Here is an 18,184-nt window from a genome sequence, read left to right as displayed (position 1 = left end):
AATGAATTAGCTCGGTTCAATTAGTAAAGTCATGAGAATTTTAAGGAATGTGTAGTGTTCACCTATGAATGTCTTCTTTAAAAAAAATGCCCCATTTATTTCAAGATCTCCCCTCAGGACATGCTTACAAATGTTGGAAAGCATGAAAGGCGGAATGTGGAGAAAAACTACCTTGACCTACTCTCATACCATAACTGAAGTACCCTACATAGTCTCAATGGCACCGTAGTTCAACCGTTTCAAATGGATACGTGAACAAGAAATGAGAGCACAACGGCCATTTAGCCTGATAAAGTAGGATATATTTCTCTCTTTTGACTTTATAGGTCAACACACTGCAAAAGTGTTATTCAATACTGCTGTGTCATATTGTGCGCCTTTTGTACAACACGCCAGGGTAACACTACGATTCATCAGTTGATCCGAAGGGCAGCGCTTTGATGAGGAACGGTTAATTGGTTTGGCTGATAATATCACTGGGACTTCTGGATGGGAGTCGGAATGGAGGATTTCACACTGGCCGTGACTGTGGAGGCGGAGGGACACCGACGAGTGGAGGATTTCTCGGATTTTTCCGTCATCACCGACACCATTTGCTGCTCCATTCGTCTGAGTTTGGACAAATATTTCTTCTTGTTTTTATCCAAGGCCTCGGTAAGGGTGCTGTGAAAAAGACCAGAGGAGATGAAAACATCGGATCCAAGCGGTCGGAGGTTTGTATTCGAGCCGGAAGTTTTAGAACATTCCGTGATCGCAAAGAAATGTTTAGGCACCAAATGGAAACGAAGCTAGCGGTGTCGATTTTGGGATGAATTTGGATATTAAATTGTCTGGCACTGATTTGGTGCCAAGACAACAGCGAGGCTGACGCTTCCAGAATTAATGAACGTGTTTGTCGCTTCTTACCTGTTGGCCCGTTTCAGATCATCCATCAAATCCTGGGACTGCTTCTGGCGTAGCTCCCCATTCTTGGATATCTTGTCCAGGGTAGCTAGAAGGCTCTCAACTCTTTGCTTGAGTTGAGATTCTCGAGTACTCTTGTCCGACATGAGGTGGGCGGAACCTTGAAATCCCCGCTCCACTTGAGCAAGCTCCTCTTGAAGATGTTGTATGTGGGTCCGGAGCATTTGCTCGATTGAGATCCGATCTGCCATGATCAGATCCATGTTGGTCTTTTCCTTCTCTAAAAGGTAGACCTTGGCCCTCAGGTCGGCCTTTTCTTCTCGACTAGCCATTAGCTCCTGCTGAAGGACAGCGTGCTCGAGGTCTACGTGGGATTTGGACTCTTTCAAGGTCCTGCGTGTGGACGTCCCGGATGAGGATGTCGTCAACAGAGGAAGGTCGGGATCGTGATGAAGTGGCTCTAATTCAACGATAGAGTTCTGAATTGAGGCCCGGATGGATTTGAGGGACGAAATGTGATCACGGAGTCGACTTTCATCGCTCTTACCAAAGTCATCACCTCCTCCTCCTCCTCCTGAACTTCCCATTCCCATCAGGCAAGAGGATGTCGTGCTGGTGGAGCTGAAAGAGGATCAAATGAGTTTTAATGAGCACCGCAAAAATCGCACTTACTCGGGGATATATTTGATGTCGGTAAAGTTCAAGTGGCTCGACTTTTAACCGCGAAAGAAATCCTACGCTGCAAGCACAGTAATGCAATCCAATTCCCTTACCTGGTAGTTTGACTGTAACCGGAGGAATCTTCCCACGGCAACGAAGAATCCAAATGATGGCTCGTTTGAATGCCTGAATCTGAGCGATTCAAAGACTTATCTACTCGCGACACGAGATGTCGGGCCACGATTTCGGCCGATTTCCGGTTATTTCTGGCTTGACGTTTCTTTTCTGGGTCCTGACAACCTAAAATGTCGGCCTCCGTCTCTAAAAGAGCCACGAGGACGTCATAGGACTCGACCATATGATCACAGTAGTTGAGGCCCAATTGCAGAGCACCTGCGTTGGATTCATATTTCCCCAGGAGAACGGTAAGGCGATCGGTCAGGGATTTGGAATCCTCCAAGGTCAACGTCAGAACCTCGTTTTGCGACCGCAAATGCTCCATTTTGGAAGTGGCTCTTTCCAGTTCCATTTTGAGCTCACGAACTTGATTTTCATCGGGATTTGCCGTAATGGCCTGAAAGAGTGTTCGTTGCAAACATTCATGACGAAATTCATATTCATAGGTCGTAAAATGGACGACAAGAGATAAAAGCCTCTGGCGAGCAAAGATTGCATCGCGGCTAACCGATCATAGGAAATCGTAAAATAAAAATGTCACACATAACTCAATTCCCATCGAAGCACCTCGAGATACAATCGAATAAAATAACCACTGAGTCTTGAGGACTCCATATAATTTTCGAACATCCTCATTATTAGGAATAGGCCAAGTTTTGAAGGATATGGATTACAGCTTCGCTGGAATCCAAAATTAAGATAAGTAATTTCGAAGCCACGCTCTTTTCTTTGTCTGCTTGCCAATTCAAACACGTGTTCCAAAAAAGGCGAGCTTGGAACAGTACATGAATATTATTTGCACGAAACACGCATGGGCTTGTAATCATGTTTTCTGTCTCTAATTCGTCGCATGCAGATGTAGATGTACCGTATCTTTGAACTTAGAACGAACTACAGTCTCAATGGTAAATTTCAGAATTGAAGCCGTTGAATTAGATTCCCAAAACAGTTCAGTGGAAGTTCAAACCAAGTGCCTTTGAGGGGGTCTCGGAATCAGGGTTTGATGTTGGGTTCTCGCTTTTGACTCCAGGATATGTCTTCCATTCAAGTTGATAATAAGTTTGATTCCCGTGAAACTACTTTGAAACTAGGCATGAAACCATTTTTTGCCTGCCAAAGGCGAGACCGACAAAGTGCGGGACTCTATTAGAGGAATAGCGCCAAAATTAGACGTGAATTGACAGCTTTTGGGGGTCAGGTATTCTTGCACACACATCGAGGAGTTTTTTTTAGAGCCATTCAAATTGGTAAGTTGATCTTTATCAAGTCTTTAAGTGGTGACAATAAAGGTGTGACTTATCCATTCCTCTACTAGGGGTTATAAAAGGGCATCAAGCCCTGTTTCAGCAGTTTTTCTACGTGGGGTATGCTTTTTGATGGGGATTTCAGCAAATCAGACAAGGGAATACATATATTTCGCCTAAGGCCGTTACAAAAGGAGACATTCATCAATGTCTTTCACGAAATACGCAACTAGGTTGCAACTAGGACAGGTTTGTTTCCTTAATTTTGCAACTATATGGCAAGGGCTCGTGTGACGAGGTTTACACATATGCCTTAGGTACGAGTACATCAGAATCCATCCAACACATTTCCTTCAAATATACTTGTTTTTAGTAAGGGGTTGATCTCGTCCGCAATAAAAAGAAGGGAAAAATACTTGTCAAGACAGGAAAGTGCGGACTGAGCTTAGCAAAATTCACATGATTAGAGAAATGTCAAGAATTTAATGGACGTGTTAATTCTCAGAAACAAAGGCCCAAAGGGGACTGGCTCCCACAACGTCTCCAGAATTTGAAATCACATGCGCCTACAAGATTTATGCACCATGTAAGACATTCATTGAAGGGAAAGTAATTGCCTGTGCATGTCATTTCTAAAGTTCGGGGCAGCCATTAAACCGGGAAGCTGAGAGTTATTGTAGGACATTGTACTTCGCATATTAAAAGCCCACACCTCGTCTTCTTCTTTTTATAAAGCTTTTACGAGCTTGCATTTTGAACCAGCTGTGGTCGGTGCTTCTCAGATTCCTTAGATTCAAATCCGTTATAGGATATCAGTTGACCACACAAACGTGAATGGAATGCAAATTTGGATCCAACCATCCTTTTACTAGACACAGAGCACAGGCAGACTCAGGCAGACCACTACCAACAAAAAGCATGCAAAGTCGACAAAGTGCCAATTTTATGACATCTTGAGCCTTTAAATTCCGCTTGAACTGTTCAGTTTTATGGTCCAAGAATTCACCATGGATAGTTTCGGGACAGTTTGTTTGCGCAAGTGCCATCAAAGATGAATGGACAAAGATCTTGATCTCGAGAGCAAAATACGAAGCAGACTCAAATCGAACGAACCCATCATCAGAGACTTTAAATAAAAACCAGTGGTCTGAAGCATGTGCGCATATGAGTACCCTTTTCGAGTGACTTCTACGTATGTAATGTACTGTGCAGTACATGTACATGACGATAACAAAAGACAGTGACTTCAAAGCCAAACAACTGTGACACGGTCTTACCTTATTGGTATTTCTGAGAGGTTCTCTTGAACAGGATGACATTGGAGTGGATTCTCGGGTAGATGGGCCGGACAGAACGCCTGATATCGCTGCATGCTTATCGTGCCGTTTCCTTCGAAGACTTCTTCGCTCGGACGAAGACCGACCCGAGGACGTGGAATGAAGGGGTGAGCCCGTGGACGCACCTAAAGCGTGGGCGCTTCGTCGATCCATACGCGCCTCTTGGTACTCAACTGTGGTTTTGATGTCGTCCACTTGCCTTTTGAAGGCATCCCGCTCCAATTGGAGTTGATCGATGACCAATTGTTGCTCGACCAGGTGTCGTTCACGCTCACAGAGCTCATCGGTCAATTTCTGGCTTTCTTCTTGAGATTCCTTGATCTTCTCATGAAGCCTCGAAATCTCGGCCTCGTACTCGGCGCGCTCGGCGCTGAACGAATCTGATGAAGACGACCCATAGATCCGGCTGTTTCGGGACACGCCTCCTCCTCCGGGATTTCTGTTGTGCCGAAAGAGGGCGTTTCGCTCTAAATCGCGCTCAAACGCTAGGCTGTTGTAATCTTCGTCCTCGCCATCATTGCACTCATCGTCTTCGGCACATGAGTCGGTCACGATGCTTTGAGTGTCTTCAAATTCAGACTCTTCACGGATGACATCGTCTTCTTGAGATTGCAATTTACGTGTGAGTTCGGCAATAACCGAGTGCAGTTCCACCATCCTCTCTTCGTATCTTTGACATTGAAGTTCTAGTTCATCATTACTTAGCGTTGAATCGTCCTGAAGATTATCGTCCAAAGTAGTGGATGATGATCGAGTACCATTATTTATCATGGACCTTTTGAGGTTATCTCGTTCCAATTCCACTTCTTGGAGACGACGTGAGAGACTTTCAATTTCTCGTTGCAATGAGCCCAGAGCAGACATATGGATCTGAAATTTAATCAAAAGACGCTAATTAAACACATGCAAGGTAAGTTTTTGTCGAATCAGAAACTTTTTCTAACCCTGTCGAGTCGGAGAAGATCGTTCGTTCGTTCTTTTTTGTCATTTTCTCCAAGAGCACGCACTCTTTCCAATCTCATGCGTCGTGTGTCTACTACTTTCCACGACTCAGAGTAATTTAGCCTCATTTTGGGATCATGTTCAATAGCAACATTCGATATGAGGTCATGCTACTGGAAACTAGGAGCCATATTTTACTGCCAAATGACACCAATAATGGCCTGAGTGTAAAACTGTGCCGACTCATTTAGCGTTTTCCTAACGGCTAGAATCATAAAAAGAAATCTCCAGTTCTTTCTCGCTCACTACATATAGCAAGTTTTGCAATGAATCCAATCACCCCCTCAAGACATTGTTGGTACTCAGTTTGGGATTGTTCTTCATGACTGGAGAGAATTTGACTTTGACAGCGGTATTGGGCAAAAAGCGAGATTGAAATCAGTTCTCATGACAGGAGTTGGCATCTCCCATGTCCGCCAGTCGTATTCAAAAATTCACCTACCTATGATGCCGATCCAATAGTGGATAGGTGCGCTATAGATGGATCTATACGAGACTTAACCTACTGTGAGACTGCCGTGCTTCATTTTGTGGCATTCATTTCCTCTGAAAGTTTGACATGTGATGAGGTTCGACCTTACTTCGTATAGTTGCGATACATTGAAATCTGAGTTACACTGAATTCAAACCAAAGCTGCCGAGACAAAGTGGGATGTGGAATGTGTTCCCCAAGTCTATCATTATTTGACTGGTGTTGCTCCCCTCAACAATACTAATTTCATCCCTCTCAAGTTAATACCCAACTATGAGAGTCGATTTTTCTTCGGAAATTGCCTTTCTTCGTTCCATCGCTTTCGGAGGTATGACTTTTTGATTTACTCGCTCCATTCCGACATCAATCTAAATCCCGAGTCCCCGAGCTAGATGTATACGTTTTATGGCCCATAAACCCGCATTGGCAGGGGTAGGTGACGTCACTCAACCAGGGGGTGATTCTTAAAATGGTAAAGCCAAAAAAGGAGGAAGATCTCTGCGCAAGAACCAAGGGGGGAAAAGCCAACAAGAGAGAGAGAGAGAGAGACCGATCGAAACACACAACCAGAGAGGTGCGTCATCCCGATTCAACGGCGATCATGTCGAGCCGGGGAATACAAACAGCTCCATTATTCCATCTGGTCTCGGAGAGTCTGTGGAGGAAGTTGGACAGAGGAATGGCACTCTTCAGAGGAATCAAGCGATCGATTGGAAAATTTCTCCATTCAATTGTAACGATGGAATGCCAATGATTTCAAATTTAAAGGTCGACCCCAAAACGTCGGAGTCCAACTCTTCGGTATCTGGCTTCACGGGCTCAAACACTCGCACTTTTAAGTACTCCTTAACGAGACGTGCTGTCATTTTGAACGCGTCGGGAAGTCTTCTTTGAGCATTTTTCAAACCACCCGCACCCTCGACTGAGTTCGTTCCACGGTGAAAGACATGCGCAAATAGATGCAGACATAAATTATCCGCTTTTGACAAGGACTATCACGCATTGTTTAACTCCGTTTTTCGTTTGCACCCCCTTCATCTTCAACTTTGTCGGGTGTACTATGTATGTAGCGTAACTATTTGACATCCCTTCAACCAATCCCAACCCCGATGTTCCCCCATTTCAAGTTCCAGCAGATAGCGCAAGTATTATTCAGCAGTTGTGCCAAATGCCCCATGCTGTCCGGGCCAACGTCAACACATTTGTTGGAACGAACCAAATTCACTTCCATCGTGCTATCAAATATGATGGCGAACCTTTTTGGAATACTGCATATTTTTCCTAGTCACAGCCTCAAAGAAACTCCTATCGGATAGATTAGCTTGTAAGAAGGAAATATTGGTCTATTTCTAACGCTGGCCGGGTGGTCGTTCCCTCCTGGGGGGAAAAGTGAAGCTCTGGGGGAAAAGAGAGCCACAGCCACAAAAGTCAAAAAGTCAAAAAGTCCGCATTTCAGGACCTTCAGGATCCAAGAGGGTGGTCGCATATGGTAGTTTCATTTCTATTGTTGGACAGTCAAAGGATGCAGCACAGTTGTGGTCAAATGCCGCGAGATTGCCATTGCACACGAGAGTTTCGGGCGGAATCACTATACATACATACAGTACAATACAACAAAATGAGAGTCGGGATTCTAGCTCGCATTCGCCACATCTGAGTTTTTTAGGACCAAATCTTTGTTATTTTACTGCAGCTCGGCACGTATTTTCCAAGCCAGTCCATTTTGCTTGTGGAAGTAAAGGCAAGATTTTCGATCTTATCTCTTTATTTAAGAGATGAGAGAAAGAAAACATTTTTGTCAGACATAAAACGGGGATAAGCCTGTGCAAATTGTAGCGAATCTAACTGGCCTAGTAATATGTTCTGAGGGGCTGGTTAGACTTACAGAGTTGGTCAGAGAATCCAGGTCTAATCGGCGATCTTGAGGATTAGCAGCACTTAAAGATCTGAATTTTCCATCCGGTGATGTGATTTCGTTCCACTTTCTCCGCAAAAGCTCGTCAGCCCCTGTAAAGAAAACGAGAAAGAGAAACGTTACTTGAAATAATTCACAAAGGCTAATGAAGTGCCATCTGACGACCAGAGACTAATTAAAAGACCCATGTAGACAAGATAACGACAACTAACATCTGGACGTCTCAAGATTCAGATTAAGTCACCCCCAACTCGCTAGCTGAGCTTGGGTTTGAAATTGGATAAGGTGGGGATTGAAAAACCATTCGACCTCCTTCAACTCGCCTACAGCGGACGACACCATCTGATACCCTTGAAATTTGTCGCTTGAATAAAGCGGAGATTATCTCCGGTCGAAAACATGACCCAAGCGAATGGGGTCAAATCTTTTTATCTCTAAGGATCTATAGGGGAGCAGGAGGGCTTTTTGTGAAGGGCATTAGTGGACATTTGAGCTTGGATGAATTCAACCTTCCGAGAAGAAACCGAAACAGAGAGGACACCAATGATACTGACACACGCTTCGTCTAGCATAACTTGTCAACCCTCCTGTAACCTTTAAATCCTTCATTTTAAAGCATCCGACTTAGTTGAAGAATGAAAAAAAACAGCTTTATTTCTTCCTTGAAATATGGAAGAATCTTAGAATTGACTGTCCGAAATTGCGTCTTCACAACAGGAGTTCAACAATCAAAGTTAATGGTTGGTTATGGCCATTTCTGGAGCAAAGTCTCCGGCCAGCCACCTGATCTATTTGAATCCGGACGCAATTGAAACACATAACCGTCAGATTGTTTTCTTCAAGGTTGCAGTCCAAAACCCTCCTCCACTTGGCATCAAGAGCCAAAGGTATTCTATTCTATTGGTTGACTCACATGAGTTGTGCCGTCAACGAGTTACACATTGGTCTTCCGGATGCCCACCTCTGCCGTCTGGCCTGGCCTCGAGTCTCTGAATGTGCTTTCAAAATCTTGACTCATGCCAAATTAGGGATTTAATCCTCCCAAATCCGTGAAGTGTTGAATATATCGACCATTCAGAGCGAAAAAAAATCCCCTCCTTCTCTTTCTATTTGCCCTCGTACGGTGTGTATGAACAGCGCACGTACAGTATACTCTACAGTCTGCACTATCCAGTACTAGTATACACCTAGAACGGTGGCTTTGACACCGCTTTGAAAAGGGTCTTTATGAATTGTGGCATTGGCATTTCGTCTTCAAGGATGAGCATGGCCATGATTTTTTGGCATTTCGGGTGGGGAGGCTCCTTCTTTGGGGTCTCCAAGGCGATGGTTATCATCATGATTTTCATTCTTCCGCAAGCATGAACCAAGAGTAGAGGTCAAGCCAACGATTTCTCCAACAAAAGATCATCTTTGTAGGCTTTGTGTGCTTCCAATATGGATGTGTACTCGTTTATCCGGGGACGAGGGGCAGCTATGTAGCTCGAAATCCATTGTCCTTCCCAATACACGTCGCCCTAGCCTGATAAGGTTTACTGGGCAAAACTTGAACAAAGAGCCCAAAAGAAGTAGATTTCCATGTCATCTATTCTTCTCCAAGAGACGCGACAAATCTTTTCCTATTGTACACAGATGCACTGCGTACATACATATTAAGGGTTCCAATCTAATGGCCATGTAAGACAATTCAAAATGAAAAGGGGAAGTGGTACTCATAATTGGAGTTCCTCTCTGATGTAGTTTATGTGGTGCAATTTATGGCGGGAGTCAGAACTGCATCCTTTTCGTGATCGAGCGAGCGCCGAGTATTCATAGTACACAATTATAAAAAGCAAGAACTAGAGCGACGATTGCGGCGGGAGGGAGGGTTGAAGGGTAGGGAGGATACATAAATCTGAATTTGGGAACTCGGATAAAGTAATGCTTCCTTTACCCTCCCTCTCTCTCTCTCTCGGTCTTCCTCCTGTGGGCACATTCTACACATTTCCAGAGGGTGTAAAACAAATTTGAGAACATTGCGAAGACAACCGGTATCACTACAGATACACTCTATTGTGTGTGCATGTGTGTACGTATGAATCTGTTGAGGACTCATAAGTCCGCACAAAGACGAGTGGTTCATCACTTTTCTTCCCAAATAGGAGTCTGTCCCAAACTAACGGCTGGTCATGGTGAAGGACAGCATTGTCAGTGAAATTCGAGAACCTGAGAAGCACCACAACTACGTAGCTACTAGCAGTTCTTGACTAACAACACTCCACAATCTGCCTCTGACTCTGCTTCTTGTCCAACGTCTTGAAGATGGAATGCCTCTTTGGGAATACGTTTCTAGCATTGTTAGAATATGTTCCCATGAAGCGATTCCAAATGTGAATGGCAAGTTCCCATCAAATTAGATTCGCTTCACAGACTCCTCTCCTTGTCATGGCCCACTTCTAATTGAATATACACATACTCGCAATTAGAACTCTTCACTCTCGGTCGCCGCCAAGCCTACCAAGATCTTGTTTGAACTATCACCATCTTAGACAATCTGTGATCTGTGGATAAACAAGGCTCCTCCTTACCAATATTGTGTCTTCGTTTTTCCAGACTGTTTTCTTGGCTGACCACTCCCTCATCAGATCGGCGGTCAGTGGTGTCAACCAGGTCCGTCCAAGGATACAATTTGCTTCTCCGACTCAGGAATTCGGGACAAGAAATTCTTCCACTCGAGCCCGCGCCCAACTGAATCAGCAAATCATCCACGGAGTCGTTCAAGCCCAACTCTTGAACTAGAGAGGCCAGATCACGCCTGAAATTGAAATTAATAGTCAGCTCTGTGGATGATGGACCTGGGGCTGGAATTGTTAGTATTGGCCACTGCGACCAATAATTAACATTGAGAGGTCGGTAGGAATGTGGTGAAAATTGGTGGGGATGATACGGCAATCTCTGAAATTTTTTCGCAACATGGTAAATTGTAGCCAAGTAGGAGTATCCAGATGGCGTCGCTGTGTGACTGAGACACATTTCGGGTGCGCTATGCGATTCCAACTTGCCATGTTTAATGAAGCTAAATTACCGCCTTCAACACTAACGATAAAAAATCCTCTCTCTCTTTTTCTCTTTCTCCTGAGCCCGATGACAGGGTATTTTACTAACGGCAAAATTCCACACACAGGTCCTCAAACCGACTGCTCCTCTTCGTGTTCTTCCTCCCCAAACTTCACATGAAAATAAATTTATCCGCCATTCGGCACTTAAGATAAAAAATACCATGTGGGGGGAACAGGAATAACTAATGGAATTGTGGAAGCCACACCGCAGCCAGTTGGCTGAGCAGCTTGCTTGGATGGAGGCATTCAGCGGCAACAAGCTTGGCTTGAGTCTTCCGACGTTGAGCCTCCAATCTTGAAAGTGACATATCAGCACCCATAAGGAGGGCTGACTTCTTGATCAAGTCAAGATACCACGGAGTTTTTTAAGCTTACCGTCTCAAATCGTGTGTGTGTGGGCGTCGGAGGAAAAAGGGCGGTCGGACATTCGTTAACAATTCCAAATCGGTCATCTAACGTCCTGATTTGTCACAAACGCCCCGTAGCAAGCCATCCTGAGCCAGAGCACTATTTTATGGTTTCTTCATTCGTATGCACACAAACAACAAACAACACGGGTCTTATCACTTACAAGATCGTTTCCCAACTGAACTGAACCCTCGTACTTGGAGGGGCAAACAAGTGGTGGTGAATTTGGGGGCACAACGACATACTGAGCTCCATCCTAAACAGGGTTCTGCTCAGTTGCTCTCCCTCCTATCCTCCTAACTAAACTACTGTACTTACGAAACATTCCGTTTGTGTATTTGGAGGCGATATTCCACATGTTGATGCATGTGGAAGAGATCTTATCCCCTTTCCTCGAATGTGACACGGATTTGTTGGGACGAGGAACGCATTGGACTGAACGAACCCATTGAGACTACTACTACACCACAATTCATTCTAGGGTAGTGAACGTATAGTACTATGATGCTTTACGAACTGCATTACAAACAAGCCTCTGTGAAGAAGCACATTACGTTGATGACGAGGAACAAAAAAAGTGCGCCTGCTTAGGGCTTGGAGAGCAATAACTCATCATTATGATAGAGATTCAAATCGCCACGAGGAAGTGGTGGGATCGTTACTAAGCGGGAGGCCCACTTTTTAAGAAGTGCCATATTTTCGGAGGAGGAGGAACGACGACGTCGACGACCTGCCCATTACTCGACTCCATATGGATGGTATTGGTGCTCCATGATTGGTTTGAGCTTCTTTTTGCTCGAACTCAGGTGAACTTGACTTCCTTGCCCTCGACTGCAGTGGGTGATTTCGTCAGAGATAGACCAAAAAAGCTCCCAAAACTTCATCACTCACAAGTCGGGGCCCCATCATTTAGAAACTGGGCCAATTTGTAGCGTACTTCACTTGCCCAGGAATAATAATTCATTTGGAGCATTTCCATTGCCTCCCCTCGAAATTCGAAAATTGAGCGTTGAACTAGCTCGAGTTTAGTGGGAATCAGGTGAAGGTAATACGAGCCTTTGCTTCAGTTCCTAATCCATTTTTACCAAAATGCACCACCTCTTCCCCCACCACTTATTGTCCAACTCACTTGTTTTTTGTACATTCTTGGCAATGTCATGTTGATAAAACGCTGATGATGATTCTCTGGAAAATTACCCACTTGAGATTCTTGGCAAATTGTGAGATCTCATTCTGCAATTCCTGCATAGGCTATGGCTCAGAAAGCAAACTTCTTGGACGGACTTCAATGGATGGAAGGAGCTACCAAAATCTATCTCGCTTCGTTCCCTCTTCCTACTTCTCCTGTCAGCCCCATCATCATTATGCATGATTTTTTGAATTCTCAGAGCTCAAGGCTGGCAGGCAGGCAGGCAGAAGTGAATAAAAAATCAATCATTGTGCAAGAATCTGTCATTTCCTTCCTCACGTGAAAATCGTCCGTGCCTTTTGTCATTAGTAGCCCTCACAATAAGACAATGCAAAGTAACATTGGAAGCACTGAGCAAGTTAGAAAATGCCTTTGACGGGTTGTTCCTGTTTGATATCGATGAAGGTAAACCGTGGTGCTTACTTACCCTTTTCAATAGTAGACCAAATGAACCCAAACCACAGATGTGGGTGGGTTTGTTTGTTTGTTCGCGTTTTTGTTGTTGTTATCGTATTCACTTTGTCTGTCAACAGAAATGATCTTGTTCACACACGACCGACTCCGAGCCCTTCGTGGCCCAAATGAGACACCTTGAAAGACTCCTCAAGTTTGGTGCCTGCATGATGATGTTGATGCCTCCTTGCCTTCCCTACTTGCTTGTCCATGATGTGATTTTCTACACTCTCCCTTCCTCTTCGTCGTCTTCTTCTTCCTCGCTCTACGTTCTCCTTGCTTTGGTACCAACTCATGCCTCCGCGGGACTACCTGCTTCGTTTTGCCTAGTTTGCTTCTCGTGGCGTCAAGAGCTACAAGTAGACCACCGATTCGGGCACCTTTTTCTAGAGCGCTACACCCCTCTACCATTGGTTGTTCCCCCAAATGTCAAGTAAAAACGTAAGAGTCATGTGGTTAACTTTTCGACTAATTAGAACAATATGTAGGGCCATGACAAAGAGACAGAAAGCTGCATCTAACCACGGCCCGGAATCTGTGGCTTGCTAGCGAGCGAGCATTAGGCCCACCTGGCCTGATTTCTAGTGATGGACGCTTGTGAGGAGGAGACGAACAGAGCAGAGCAGAACAGACGGACTTACTGACTGACTGACTGAAAACTTGTTGAATCAAGCGGTTCTCTCAGAATGATCTGATGATCCTCAACGCGTTGAGGTAATACGCTTGAAGATCCTCCCTTGGAGATTACTTGATTGCAAAGAGGGGGAATGCTACTTTTTATGCACTGGTTATGCCTTACGAAGATAGTTAAGCCTTCTTAGCATCTTCGAGTAGGATGACTCATCCTGTCTTCCAGATTCTTCACCACCAGTTTATCAAGACAGCGTAGCCAGTCGGGCATTCGTTCGGCAATGTGTCCTTAGTATGATTCCGGCTGGTGTTAAATTGATTTGCGAGGAGGAAGTCAATGTGCAGGGAATGAGGTTCTTTTGTTCTATTTTTGGTCTGGAGCGGAATGCCTTTATGACCAAATCTTGCCCCTGCCCTCGTCACGAGACTCATCAAATTTACGTTTCGACCGTTCACAAGGGCATCCACATAACAATGGAGCAATCTGAAATTTTCATTATATGTTTGGACAGACCTTGAGACTTCTCAATGACCTCTCGTGAGTGCCTTTGGGTTATTTTCCGAGGCATAATTATATTTGTCAGCTTGGAATAAGACATCCAACCTAGAGTTTCGCCAAAGGCATCCATACCAATCTAATCTATGGAGTTGAAGAAGGCATTAGAAGCTATAAATAAAATGACCAGAAACAGGACACCACCAACGGCAAGAACCCGCCATGCAGCCGTGTAAGTGTACACCCTAATCAGATGCGAATGCATCAAGACCATTTATTACAATGCCCCCCTAGAATAAAGACATCATAAAGATTAAGGCTAGCGCACCCCATTGACAGCAATGGGACCTAGTGGAGGTCTCCCTCTTTCATTCATGGTTTTCCATTATTTCGCGCACAGGAGCCCAGAGGATGAGTCATGCCAGCCCATTTGCAGTAATCGTCTCCTTCACTTTGGGTATCCATCACCACTCTACCACGAGGGAAAATCCTCTCGACGAACCCTACTTCACTCTTCAATTTGAAAAGAAATTCCAATTTAACAGCAACCAAAGGTCTTTTTCTTCAAATCTTGCTCAAGCAAGTGCGGCGATTTGGGTCTCTAAACTTGTTTTGATAAGCAAGTCTCGAACGCTCTCTGAGCTACTCTTAGCTAATGATAAACAAAAGGATCATTTGCCAAATGTTTCCATAAAAGAGGTAATCGCTCATGAAATTAAATTACTAGGTTCTTTTTGAGAGGATGCTCGAAGATTCTATGGCGTGTGCGGGGAAGATGGTTTATCATAAGGGAGGGAGAAAAAGCATTGCCAAAAACGTTAATACTCAGAATCTCAAATTTGTAATTGCTTAAGTCGTGGGCGGGTTTCATCATTCATGCATCATATTTGGTTGGTAGGTTGAATAAGAGGTAAAGCGTCTGAAACTGTTAATAACGGCAGGCCCGATTTGAGAGTTATAACCCCTTTTTATTGTTTTAAATCAAAATGATTAGCCTTTGAAAGAAAATAATGGAAATTTCGAATCAGTCTCGGGGGGCCTTCTCAGACCAAATAATGTAGGCCCCAATTCGTAAATTATGAAATATTCTAGACTCATAATCGATCAAGTTAATTTTCGAATGAGCTCTATCATAACACGCGATTCTCAAAAACGAAGGCAAGTTTCGTTATTTCGTGACAAAAAACATATTCTCGATAGATTTTCCTCTTTCTGAGTCAGTGTTTTATCAAAACCTGTTGATTTCCAAACAACGCTCACTTTTATGTGTCAGGTGAACTTTGACGTCATGAACGAGCATTCTAGCAAATCTAATACCCTTAAGCAACGATTGAAGATAAAGCACGCGTCAATGAAAAAATGCACCAGCACACCTGATGTTTTTCCTTGAGCTCCTTTTTTGGACACACTTCATCTAATTAAGGCTTTGAGGATATCTTGCTGGTATTCATTATTCAATATTGGCTTTAAAAAAGTATTTTTTTGGTCTGGAGATCGTGAGGTCTAGAACGCACGATCGATAGATTATAGGAGTTATTACTGCGAGTATAACCATTGAAATGATTAATCTTTGCCCACGCTATTCAAGACAGGCTAAGATGAAACATAATTGGATTTTAATTATTCCCTTACACTTTCACATAATTACGTTTTGAGGTTTTTTGCCAATGCCAAAACTACTAAGGAAACTGGTGATTGAGTTCAAGATTACGAAACATTCCAAGCGAGGGAAATGTAGTTCAGGACCTGTTATATTGGAAATTGCCAGTCCCATGAGAGAAGGCGGCTTGGATAGACTGCAAAAGTCGATCAAAAAGAAATATTGAGGGTCCCTTCCATTCCCCCATTTTCCTAGTTCTGTCCCGAGAGGTTGATAATCTTTGATTTCTTCAGGGTTTTATTGTATTGACATGGTTTTGATTCCCCTCGGTTTGGTCTTCTTTTGTGAAACTGCCAAGACCTACAAAATTCCCTTTTCAGATGTCGAATTTCATTACCCTACTTTCTTTGAAGTTCGTTCTAGAACACGCTGACATAACAAGACGAACAGGGAGTAATTTGTAGAGTACTTCTGTATACGTTAATGCCATAGAATTGTAGCGAATCCGTGTAACTCCATTAATTACTCAGGGAACTATCAACCAAAAATATCATCTTGATCATTTATATTACAATCGAGAATGGCCCAGCACACAATGCACTTAATTTGATCATTTAGCATATGTTAAAAAGTATCGCACGTGATGAAATACAGCGTCCTATTCAGGAGTAAGGATTTCATAAATGTCTCTTCTACACCTAGTTACTCTACAATACAGTAAGTCGAAGTTCATACCATCTCATAGTTAGCAAGTAAGTCACTCGCCCGCTTGAAGATGTATTTTGCTTCAGTACATTAGGAAAGAAAACGCTCACAGATTGACAGTGCTCCTTAAGGACACCCTTGTTGAACTCAAAATATATGTATCCAGTCCAAGGGATTTGGAGTCGTCGGTTCATGCAATTGGCGGGGGTTAGAGGCAGCATGGTCGCGGAGCAGAGGGTGAATTATGGCTCCCACGTGACTCCATGGAGGTCCCCATTCCACCCGACCCATTCAAGTAAAACGTCTAGTCATTATTTGCCGCACCACCACTTCTGGTGCCACAACTAAACCAATCCAAAAACACATTCTTACAGCGTCCCAACCGTACTCAACGATTGGCGTCACGTCTAATTCTATGGCCTTTCATGACAACACTTGCAACCAAATTGCGAGCAAATAACTGGAATAGAACCCTTGGATCTTTTTTGCGTATTTGAGGCGAATGGAGGTGATTTGAGCATATATTCTGAGAAGATTACGAATTTCAAGAATCCTCGTAATTTTTCCCTCATTTAAGTGCCTATTGAATCCAATGACACTTAAATTAACGAAGGAGATGGATATTTTGACAGATATGGCCAATGAAGTTTACCCGAGCGTCTTCCAAGGGCAGTATAAGCTCAAAAATTGGCCAAATTCGACTTCAAAATGCAATTCAAAGGAAAGGAAGCCAGTCAGCAGTCAGTGAAAGAAGGACCTTTGAATTTACTGACGTTTGAAATGGTTCCAAAGTTCGAATGTTGTACGCATCTTGAATGCTCTACTACATGCTCGTCCCGGATAATCAGTGTCAATATTTGAGCAGGGATTTTGTCTGGCATTGGCATGTCTTTCTACGTATCACTCGAAACGAATAACTATGACAAATGAGAAAGACAGAACAACACAGGCATGGGATACCTAACTCCGCTCAAAGAATTGACAACATCGTCCAATACTTTTCGCTTTGTTTTGAAATGGAAGTTGCTTTGAGCCCTCACCAATCGAACAACAAACAATAGAGCCATTTAACTAGCGAATTCAACCATTCAACCATCTCAATCATTCAGTGAACAGAGACATCCTTATACAATGTTAGTATTCAAAACGGCCCCGGTCGTTTATTGTTATTAGATTTGATAAAATACTATTGAACACACATTTAAGCGCCATCTTACGGCAAAGCTACGAAACAGAAAACAAAATACAAATCAGCTTATTAACAAAAAAGTGCTAAGAAAGAATTACAACACTAAGAATAGAGTCCAGTTGTCATCATTTACCTGGTAATAAACCCATCTCTATCCTTGTCGCAAGCTATAAACAACAGCCTGGCAGCCCGTTCATCCTCCAATGACTCCATGTCAAAGATTGGGAAATGACGACCCTGGTCAGTCATGTTGTTCCGTGGCTTAGTCCACCCAGCTACTTATCCCCCCGAACCTAAATCACTTTAGGTTTGTTTCACTGGTAATGGGTATCATGCTGAGAGAGCCTGTAGAAGTACTAGCAAACACACTATTCCTTGCACTGATGGATCGATCCACCACTGCCACCAACACTTCTCCAGCACATAAAACAAAGATTTCACTGAGTTTCAGAGTGTCGTTGGTCCAGGAGAAGCACAGCCTCTCTGTAAAACGTTATTCCAGTTGTAAACAATTTTGTCATAAACACAGGGGGACAGATGTAAACAGAAGAGTTTTGTCCAAAAATCGACAGTCACAACAACAGGGACCCTCTCAAGACCAGGGACTAACTCGAACTGAAGAGAAGCTCATGTAATTCATAGAGGGAGCGCGCTCCCTTCGCAGGATTTTCACGAAGCCTATCAGAACCCGCACATCTCCCTCTCT

The 18,184-nt window shown here is 43.7% G+C and overlaps 1 protein-coding gene across 2 annotated transcripts; it reads right to left on the bottom strand.

Moving 5' to 3' along the window:
* Positions 1-280: 280 nt before the first annotated feature.
* Positions 281-18,088, bottom strand: LOC131887278 (colorectal mutant cancer protein-like). 2 transcript variants are annotated; one of them, XM_059235845.1, is made up of 7 exons: positions 17,612-18,088; positions 10,278-10,504; positions 7,681-7,802; positions 4,262-5,191; positions 1,677-2,137; positions 907-1,524; positions 281-663 (listed from the first exon to the last, which is right to left on the bottom strand). In XM_059235845.1, exons 1-7 carry the CDS (start codon positions 17,725-17,727, stop codon positions 474-476), a joined length of 2,664 nt encoding a protein of 887 aa, XP_059091828.1. In that variant the 5' UTR covers positions 17,728-18,088; the 3' UTR covers positions 281-473. The 2 variants fall into 2 exon arrangements, with proteins under 2 accessions (XP_059091828.1, XP_059091836.1); XM_059235853.1 differs by lacking the exon at positions 17,612-18,088 and adding an exon at positions 11,184-11,466.
* Positions 18,089-18,184: the final 96 nt, after the last annotated feature.

This window comes from Tigriopus californicus, chromosome 1 (assembly GCF_007210705.1).
Source record: "Tigriopus californicus strain San Diego chromosome 1, Tcal_SD_v2.1, whole genome shotgun sequence".
Taxonomy (NCBI): domain Eukaryota; kingdom Metazoa; phylum Arthropoda; class Copepoda; order Harpacticoida; family Harpacticidae; genus Tigriopus; species Tigriopus californicus.
The sequence above is the reverse complement of the archived record's forward strand: the minus strand, read 5'-3'. Positions and strand labels throughout refer to the sequence as shown.